This window comes from Rhodamnia argentea, chromosome 6 (assembly GCF_020921035.1).
Source record: "Rhodamnia argentea isolate NSW1041297 chromosome 6, ASM2092103v1, whole genome shotgun sequence".
Classification (NCBI taxonomy): domain Eukaryota; kingdom Viridiplantae; phylum Streptophyta; class Magnoliopsida; order Myrtales; family Myrtaceae; genus Rhodamnia; species Rhodamnia argentea.
The window spans coordinates 11383994-11394617 of NC_063155.1; the positions used below are offsets into that span (position 1 = coordinate 11383994).

The following is a 10624-nucleotide window of genomic DNA, read 5'->3' on the forward strand; positions in this document are numbered from 1 at the left end:
GTTAGGCCTTCACGAAAGTTATGATACTCTTCAACACAATTATATAATACCACAACCAAAATATAAATCTAATCATTTCTTTTGCATCAGCTTTGATATTAACGGATTGCTAACAATTCAAAGATATGTGCATAGACGTGCGCTCAAAGCATCCGGCTAAATAATTAATAACTAATGACTGTTTGGCACACAAAAGTTTATAGGATGACCCTAATCGTTGCCAAGGTAAAGTTCAAAGACTCGCGTCAACATCCCGTGATTAACAAGAAAAGCACAGGGAAATTTTGTCCATCGCTCATAAAGAATTTGACTTTACATCAATTTTTTTGTACAATATTCCATAAGCTGTGTATTATACGCAAGGGAAAACAAACAAACCTACCAAACCTAGCACAAGCTCGCTCGCTCTCTCTCTCTCTCTCTCTCTCTCTCTCTCTCTCTCTCTCTCCTAATGTGTAACCAAACAAGCATGATTAAGACCATAGTATCACACGCGAGAAATGGGTGTACATTTTTTTTTTCTTTTCCTTTTGTCGCCCAAGTCATAGGAAAACCACGCTATCATCCATCTCAAATCTCACGTTCTCCCTGCCTAGGTTCGAGGAAACCACATCGCCGATGCTACTCTGCTCTAGATTGGCGTCCCAAAGGAAGCCGTACTTGTCATCATCGTTGTCGAAAACCTTGGAGTTGATGTCAGACATCATATTGGAGACCAGGGGCATGTTTCTTTCTTGATTGTTGTTTGAGTAGTGAAGAAGATGAAGGAGAGAATTCGAATTGTGGTTGTGGTGATGGTCATGGTAGTGGGTTGAGCTTGAGGATAGGGATGAGGTGAGTGTTGGGTGATAAGAGTGGTGCTGGTGATGATGGTAAGGCATGGCTGTGGTTGGGTCATTCGAAGGAGATTTGACAGAAGGTGCAGTACTGATGGTGGTGGTGGATGGTGGCTCAAACATATAGGGTGGGCTTGGTTTGTCACCGCTCTCTTCTGCCTTGCTTCTGTGAAACACTCTGCACAGTACCCAATCCTCCTGTTTGTCACATATATCAAAAGATATGTGAGCATTCTTACTTGAAACAGGGGGAGACAAATATTAACAAGAGTTATTGATTTATATCGCCATGTCATAGCCATGTACAGTCAATGATAACTTGATAAAGAAAGGGAAACTTATTTTTTTTCAATAACAAAAGGTGTTCGGTATTTTATTCAGCTCGACTAGTTCTGGATGCATGATGATCGCACTGTCCAAATGTTTTGAGAGAGCGAGATGGTGAGACTTACATATAAGTTGGTATCGGGAAGAAGAAGAGTGAGTATTTATCAACTAGGGTTATCCTCTAAGGTAGATCCAAGCGATAACTTCTCTAAGACATGATCATGTGACCAATTGGGAGACAAAAAAGATGGACAAGAGGGGCAGTTTCCTGCTACTTTCCTGGGAATAACTCTCTCTCTCTCTCTCTCTCTCTCTCTCTCGTGTGACAACGTAAGTGGAGAATCAATAAGAGAATGTCTAAGTTTAGTTTCCTACTTAGAGAACACGATGTTTTCATTTCTCGAATTGTCAACCTCAATCATATCCACGCCTACCCTCTCTCTCTCTCTCTCTCTCTCTCTCTCTCTCTCTCTCTCATATGCGTAACTTGAAAGCACCGGAACCACAAAGAGAAATTTCCAACGGATGACCATTAGAAATTTCCAACAAACACCCTTGATTTTAGGATTAAAGTTAGACAATTTGAAAAAGAAATCGAATCTTATGAGCGGTGCTTTAATACAACATTTTGTTTCACTCAAGTAGGCATAATAATAGAAGTCCAGTTATCCAAGAGTAAAAAAGGGAGAGCCTATGCACCTTAGGAGGCATGTGTGGAGTCTCCAAGCGGAACTCATGCATAATCCACCCTGTTTTGATCCCATTCGGAGCTCGGTTCCTGTAGAACACCAAAGTCTTCCTCATTCCCACGATTTCACGTGTTGCCGGGTCGTGCACCGTTCGATCCTTCCCTGTAGCTTTCCAGTATCCCGATGTCGTGGCACGATTGGTTCGGAACCCGGTCGCGTACTTGCGGTCGCGAAAGCTGAAGAAGTACCACTCGCTGGCATTGAGCTTGGCCACATCTGTTGGTCCACGTCACAAGTGCACGGTAACACATCATCCACAAATTGATAGTTGCTCTCAAAATGAACTCCGTAAATTTGTAAAAATAATGATCATAATAGCGAAAAAAGAAGTAAGTGCTTGTAATTGATGTTATCGAATGTCTCTCCTTTCCATCATATATAATCAAAGTTATTACCTTAAGTCATCATATAATATAATCGATATTAAGATTGGATTTGCGCAGACTCAATTATTAAGTGCAGTTTAATTTAAGACCATACTAAAGACGAAAATATGATCCCTATGTGAATGTGATAGACAATATACTCAAGAGACAAGCTCTTTCTATATAATTGAATTTGTAGAGCCCTATAATAAAGTGGCAACTGTTTTGACTGATATTAATTAACACTATGCAGGAGATGAATCTTGGGTTGCAAGCCCAAGTGACCTGTTGATGCTTTAGAAAGAATTACTTTTTCTCGACAACTTTTCTAAAAGTTGTTGACCTTTGTGGCTCCTTTATCTCTGTTTTGTAAACTACAAGCTTAGGCTGAATAAAGGAGATAAAAGAAAAGGAAAAGAAAACCAAGCAGGTCTACATGTAGTACGCTAACTATCGCGTCCTATGGTGATTTCAAAATAAATTAGAAAAATTCACGAACTTCTACATGTTGATATATCTAGATACTTTTTTGAAATTTTTAAGTATTTCGTGTCGAATAACATATTTTAGTTCATAAATATGGTAACAATATACAAGTATATTGATAGAGATGTATTGTGTATATGCATATCTCCCCCAGTAGCCCTCTAAAAGGTATTGCCCAAAGATGCCAAAGAAAGATGACAATAGAAAAAGCAATTTGCCATAGGAGTAAGATAGTAAGATGTATACCCTAGCAAAAAAAGAGAGAAATACTGATATATATACACTATATATATATATATATATATATGTACTGTCTAGCATACATGTTTCTTTTCTTATTTTCTGTTTGGGCATCCGAGATTAGCAAGTTACTATTAAACGAAGAAAAATAGGTGAATTGTTATAGCGACAGATAATATTCATGTGTGTAAATCCAAACCATCCTCAGAAACCAAACAATCTCTCTATCTGGCTGGGGTGAGGTTGTGTGTGTGTCAGCGCATTTCAAGTGCAAAAAACCAAGAAACAAGGCAGGCATCTTGGGCTTAAAATTTCAGAGGCCAGGAATCCAAGCACATGCATGCATGTCTCGAGCTTATCCCGTCGAAGGAAACAACAGAAAACGTTAACAGAAAGCAAAAAAATAAAAATAAAAATAAGGAACTAAATCGGAAAACAAGACAAGAAAGAGAAGAACCAGGGAGCTGCCATGGCTCACAAGTGTGCAGGTCAATCTCGACCAAAGTGCCCTTCAAGCTCTGCTCATTGGCGATCTTCTTGTACAGATAATAACACACCAACTCCTCATCACTCGGGTAAAACCTAAAACCAGGAGGCAGTGTTGCTCCAATGTCTCTCAACCCCATTACTCCAACTAAATCCTCAATTTTTTTTTCTTTTGTGGGTATGAATTTGGTGGTTGCAGATGATGACGAGGACGATGAAGATGATGATCATAAAAAAATAATCAGGGGGGGTGAGGGGTGGGGGGAAGGAGGAAGTTTATACTTCTTTTTTGGTTCTTGGGATTTGGAAATATTCTAAAGACCACAAGCGATGGCCTTTTTATACAGCAAGGCCGGCGGTGCATGCCTTTGCCTATAAGAAATTTTCCACATTATTCTATTGAGAGAGCATTTCTTTATTTATTTTTAATTAGGGCATGAAGTCACAAGAAAAACCAAAGTTACAAGAAATCTCTCTAGAGAGAGAGAGCGACAGAGACCGAGAAAGAGAGGGCACTGTTCAGTGGTGCAATTGATGCAACCTATGGACAAAAGCCAAGCCCAATTTTTGTTGAGATACCTTCCAAAATACTCCTTTTCATCTACGTAGTTAATTATCGGTTACACTACCCCAAAAAGATTACGATATAAATTTCTTTTCAAGTGCCTCAAAATACATGGATTTTCTGCGAACAATAATTCGCTGGCAGCATGCGAAATTCTGAAATATCTTGCATGATTTGGTTATTCTTCTCTTATCAGCAAACGAGTTTGTAGTAAATGTGATTAATTTTCTCTATACATACTTAGGTAAATTCAAATGTTGGCTCGGCTTCTTCTTTTCAACCCACTATTTTTTTTTTTTGCTATTAACTTATCTCCATGCAAGAAGATAAACATACAAATTAGGGCGGGCATGGTAACACTTCTGCTTCAGAAATCAACTTTTGGTCATAAGTTTATTTTTTTACTCCTCTTCAGAAGTAGAAGTTGATTTTTCTACTTATACTCCAAAAGTTATTTCTGATAAGAGAAATTCGTTTGGTAATGATTGAAAATTTTTACTTCTGAAACATTTTTAACACAAAATATTCTATAAAAAATTATTATTGACGGTCGAAAAATTTCGACTTCATTTTTGAACATTTTAAATTTCTTTAAAAATAATTTTTATTATTAAAATATTATTTTATTTAAAAATAAAAATTTATTATTTATTTTTTACTCCGACGACCGAAGACGGTGACTCGGTGGCAGCGGTTAGCGCTGTGGTTGATGGTCGGTGATAGGGGCGGCCGATGAAGATCAAGGTTGGCGACGATCGCTGCCGGTGAAGGTTGGCAATGGCGGTTGGCGGGCGATCGACGGAGGTTGGCAGTGGTCATCGGTGGTAGCGGTCGGTGGTCGCGAGCGACAATGGGCGGTGGCCGGTGGAGGTCGGCGGATGGTGGCCAACTGAGGTCTACGGTGGGCGGGGGCAGACAATGGTCGGCGGGTAGCGATGGTCGTGGGCTGCGGCCGGTGGAGGTCGGCGATGGGCGGCGGTCGGCGACGGTTCGCGGCAGCGGAGGTTTGCGGAGGTAGGTATAATCGAAAAAAGGGTGATGACGTAATAAAAAGTGGGTGAGGCAAGGAGTACTTCTTGAGTTGGAGAAACTATTTTTATTTAACTTCTCAAATTGGAGGAAAAACAACTTCATAAGTGGAAATTTCTTTCAGAAGTAAAAACTTTTACCAAATAGATTTACGCGGGAAGAACTTCTGGAGCAGAAATTTACTTCCAGAAGTGTTATCATGTGCACCGTTAAGGTGCACGCACATGAATGTTTGTTGCCATTTTTAAACACATCCAAAACTCCACCAAAAACATTGGAAGTGCTCTAATCAATGACACGCCTCTTCCTATCGTATTGTGTCAAAAAATCACATGCTTAAACAAGGAAAAATCCAGTAGCACCTCTTGGATCTCACATGTTAAAAATCTTTGTGGTCCACGGTGCTATTTTTATTTTCTATTTTTATTTTTATCAAGCAAGATTTAATCAATCTTTTGGATAGCGTCCCCAGCTACAAAACATAAAAACAAGAAAAATAATACAAAGAGGTGGCCAACACTTGAATCTTGTAAGGGAATGAAGTGGCTGCTTATTCTATTGGAGGAAAATCTGCTAACACATTTACATTGTTGTCGTACGTGTATGAAGTTTGGTGTCTTTATTAAGCCAAATCGGGATTAAAAAATTGATCACTAGTTTCTAAGTAAGTCCGTGATTAAACTTACATTACATACGTGGATTTGATCATCAATTTGTCTGGCCATTCTTGTGGTGGGGGTCCATCCTCTCTTCGACAATACGTTTGTCCAAAAGGAAGTGATCCTGAGGCACGTGAACCATTCGATCTGAGCTGTGACATGAACGACCATTAACGGAAACAAATCACCTTATAAACTGTAAAAATTAAAAGTGAATAATATGATGGAATTAGAATAACCACACGTCAGCTGGATTTATCAATCAAACAAGGATAATCGAATCAGTTTGACGTTAAGGTGCAACCATCCTCTTCGACCACCCATCTCCGGGTCCACCTCTCTCTCTCTCTCTCTCTCTCTCTCTCTCTCTCTCTCTCTCTCTCTCTCTCTCTCTAGGGTTCTCAGTTTCATTGGTAGTGAGTACTGTCTAGGAGGCAATAATAATGAAAGTATGGACAAAAGCATGGTTGTCACGCCCATGTATCATCTCATGCTAATAATTAGGACACATATACTAAAGACGATGACCCGACTGGGGTCTCTATAATCAGAACAATACATAGTTCGGGAAATAATTGGAGCCGAGGCCTCCGGCATGTATGAGCGTGACAGAAATAACCACATGGTCTAACTTTGCTCTAAATAATTAAGGAGTCGATTACATATTCTTTCTATTCCAAGGACAAACGACATGGAGCTATATAGATAGGTTGGTGGCCCCTGCCGCCATCGTATCCTTTTCATATCGTTTGTAGACAGATGTGCATTTTGGAATTTGGAAACATGTTGCTATCGTTCGCAGTGGACAGAATAGTATGTCTTCTTCATTTTTGATTCTGCCCTTTATTTCTGGGAATGTCATGGATATAAGGAAATGATATATGCTGTAGCTGATGATTAATTAGTATATTCTGCACGAATGAATGTTATGAATCTGATAGTGCTAAGGGGCATGTTATGAATCTGATAGTGCTAAGGGGCCCAAATATAAGTTGCTGTGGTTTTTTCCCCCCTCTTTCTGGGTCACGCCTATAAGCTAAATAATATCAACATATCAAGTTGAAAATAATTGCTTAATAACAGAAGCAGCACGCGATACGTGCATGTATGAGTCAAGATTCTTTCATTTTCTTTCGTTTGGCTAGGGTTTGAGTCTTGGACGGTTCTTGAGCAAATTGACAGTATACTACAGACAGATCAAGATTCAGAGAGAGAGAGAGAGAGAGAGAGAGATCGGGTGATGATTACGAGAGAGTGGAAATGACTGGGTTCTTACCATGGAAATTCGATGATTGCTGGGAACTAAATTTTTCTTCAAGGTAGCGATGGAAAAAGTACCATCATCCACGGGAGTTTAACGCGCCGGAAGACTTGCTAGGGCATAGGAAGGGGCAAGGCTACACGTAATCGGAAGGTGACGAATGTGATAATAATCTAGAAGAAATAATGAAATGAAATGATTACGTACAGCCCAATCCCATGAAAGCGATTTCTCTTCATAATGATTGATGGTTTTGAAGGATTAGGGTTGCATTTTTTTCCTTTTCTTTTATTTATTTGTTCAAAATTTTTTGTTTTTTTGCCGTTATTGGCTGCCGTGGATGATGTTAGAGAATGAGTCACGGCGTGATATTCTTATCTCTCTCTCTCTCTCTCTCTCTCTCTCTCTCTCTCTCTCTCCCTCCCTCTGGTGTCGTTTTTGTTATTTGATCAATTCCATAAGTTATGGGATCTGATTTATAGATGGCTCTCTCATGATTTTACTTTTTAGTGACTCGTTTTAATAATTATTGAGCTTTATCTTTCAAATTATACCTGCATCCAATTCTAGTTTAAGTGGAATAATAAAAAAACTCTATCAATGCATGAATGCCACTAGAGCAATTGTTAAGGAATCATAGAAAGACGCTTCAACAACTGATTCATTGATTCTCGTGTTGTAGATCATAACACTTCAAAATTTGAAAAGTCTTCGAGAGAAGGGGTGCCTCCTCATAAAGGGGGTCATAGTGACTAGGCACAAGTGACTGTTTACCAAAAACACGAGGTCTCGCAAAGTCGTAAGACCTTGTATGAGAGCTAATGCCTACTCATTTGATCCAATAGTCTTCCGTTAAATAGAAACAGATTTGATAAATACTGATAACTCTTGGATGGAGTATGAGAATGGAAAAATCAGAAAATTGTCTAAAAAGTCATAAATCAATTGGACTATGTCCAATTAAGTTCTAAACCTTTTGATTATGCTAGTTTAGTCCTAATCCTCTTGATGTTTTGCCAAGTTAGTCCTAAAGCTTTTAACGAATTGCTAATGTAGTCATTCCAGCTGATTTTAGCTGAAAATCGTTGACGTCGCTGTCTAATCCGCATCGGGCATCCTACGTAGCGTAACCGACAATGACGTGAACATTTTAATTATTTTCAATATTGTGAACGTTCTATGATTTTTTTTTTTTTGTTCCTCTTCTTTCCTTTTTTTTCCTTCTAGTTGGGCTGTTGGCTACTAGCTGAGAGCCGGCTTGCGAGCCCTTTTTGTGGTCAGCAAGGACGTCGCGAGCCTTCACCCAAGCCCTCGTGGTGGCTCGTGAGGGCCTAGGCGAGGGCTTTGTGATCCTCGCCCGGGGCCTAATGATGATTGTTAGCCCTTGGCCAATGACCAAAAGCCTATTGAAGAAAAAAAAAAAAAAACTATATATAAATTAATAAAAAAATTAGAAAACAGCTCAAATTAGTGTCGGATGCGCCACGTAGGACAATTATTGCCAATTAGATCGCCACATTAATGATTTTTTACTAAAATTAGTTGGAAGAACTACACTAGTAATTCGTTAAATGGTTTAGGACTAACTTGGCAAAACTACGAGAAGTTTAGGAATAAATTGACAAATTAAAAGGTTTAGGAATGAATTGGCCATAATACAATATGTTTTGGACTAAATTGGCACAATTGAAAGATTTAAGACTGAATTAACTATCGTACAATAAATTTAGTACTTTTTGGACAATCTTCCCTCGTTAACCTAGTCCTATTTTTTTGAACAAAAAAAAAAAAATTGTCCGATTTTGAAAATCCACTTCATATATGTTTGACAAGGTCCACCTCCTCAACTTGATTAAAAGTAGTGCCGCAACTACATATCCTCTACGGAGGATATCACCTTTGTTGAGGCACAAACTTAGTCGCTTTACCTATTTGACTATGGCAATGAGATTTACACAATCTCCATATTGTCAATGTGGATGGAATTTTCAGCGAGAAATTGGTTTTTCTACAATGAGAAACAAAATCACCTTAAGGAGGTGCATCGTAGAGAATGAAATCGAAACCCCGCTAACCTAATAGATCGGATAATATGTGAGCCAAAGTATGAGTGGGTGGCACAATTAATGTATTGCGTGCACTCAGCGTTGTGGGGAATAAAACCCGCATCATACATTAAATCGATTCGATACAAGTCCATTCCCCAACAATTAAAACATATGCAAAGAGGGTTATTCATATATAGGTGTTGTTACATGTAAGCACCATTTTATGCAGGCCAAAAGCATATTTCTTCTAATCAACGTAACATTACTCATTCGTGAGTAATTATGATTTTGTGACTGCACAATGAGCTGGCGTTTGTTATGTGATCGTACCTGCACATGATAAAACCCTAAATCATCTCATATTTTCAAGTACTTCTATTTATCCAGAGTGCGCCAATTGCATCCCCCCAAGTGAGCATGGACTGTGCAAATGGACCTACTTACGTGGAGTCCACCAAATCAAATGTTTTCCTAGGCCACTTGGTATTAAGAGCTTGAGTGTAGCATGCGATGCGATGACAACATACTTCATAATTGAGAGAGAGATATATATACAAAAAGATGGATCGTGTCGAGGATTACATCCTAAGATCTCACAGCAAGTCGACAAGAACGATTTTTTAAGTGTTTATGTTGTTCTTTGTTGTGCTTTCAGTTTATTAACAAAACTGGTGTAATTTATATCACTGCTACAAGATTTCCTCCTCCTCCCACTTTTTCTTGACGGGATATTGTTTAAAAAGTCCTAAACCTATTAACTCCTATCAATTAAGTCATAAACCTTTCAGTTGTGTTTAAACCTTTACATATTTTGCCAATCGAGTCAATCCAATAAATTTTAGCTAGAAATCGTTGTTGTGAGCGTTGACCATCCTACAAGGCACGGCCAGCCTTGGTGTGGACAAATTTTAATATATGTTTTCTTATTTCTTTTCTTTTCTTCTCTTTCCTTCTTGACTTTCCTTTTTTTCTTTTCTTTTCTTTTTTTTTTTTCCTTTTTCCCTCCGTCGAGCCTCGTCGATTGCCACCCTCACCAGCCTAGGCCTAGACATCCCTCACCCTAGGCTGGTGAGGGTTGCCCTTGTCCGCCAGCCATCGACGAGACCTGGAAATGGACGGCAGAGGAAAAAAAGGAAAAAGAAAAGAAAAAAAGGGAAGAAGGAATAAAAAAAAGTAAAAAATTCGAAGAAAATATTGAAATATTATTAAAAATTGTCCATGTCGACCGTGTCACACAAGATGGCCGGCATCCACGTCAATAATTTCCAACTAAAATTGAACAGATGAACTCAATTGATAAAACGTGAAAGTATTTAGGACACAATTGACATAATTAAATGATTGAGGACTGAATTGACAAATATATGATATGTTTAGGACGTTTTGGATAATTTTTCCCTTCTTCACAGACCCCAAACATAGTTACATCTGGAAACAAATCAATTTCAAAATATTAAGTAGATTCACGGTATGGGTAGTGTATTAAATAGAGTTACTCTGACCGTCTTCCGGATTCAAGGAGACAGTCTTTCAATTCCGTTCAATTACGATGGTGATTGATTTTGGATTTTTT

General features: G+C 38.7%; 1 protein-coding gene across 1 annotated transcript; it reads right to left on the reverse strand.

Annotated features, from left to right (window-relative positions):
- Window positions 1-271: 271 nt before the first annotated feature.
- On the reverse strand, window positions 272-3734 carry LOC115757461 (protein CUP-SHAPED COTYLEDON 3). The gene is made up of 3 exons (XM_030697687.2): window positions 3461-3734; window positions 1863-2128; window positions 272-1034 (listed from the first exon to the last, which is right to left on the reverse strand). Exons 1-3 carry the CDS (start codon window positions 3627-3629, stop codon window positions 543-545), a joined length of 927 nt encoding a protein of 308 aa, XP_030553547.1. The 5' UTR covers window positions 3630-3734; the 3' UTR covers window positions 272-542.
- Window positions 3735-10624: the final 6890 nt, after the last annotated feature.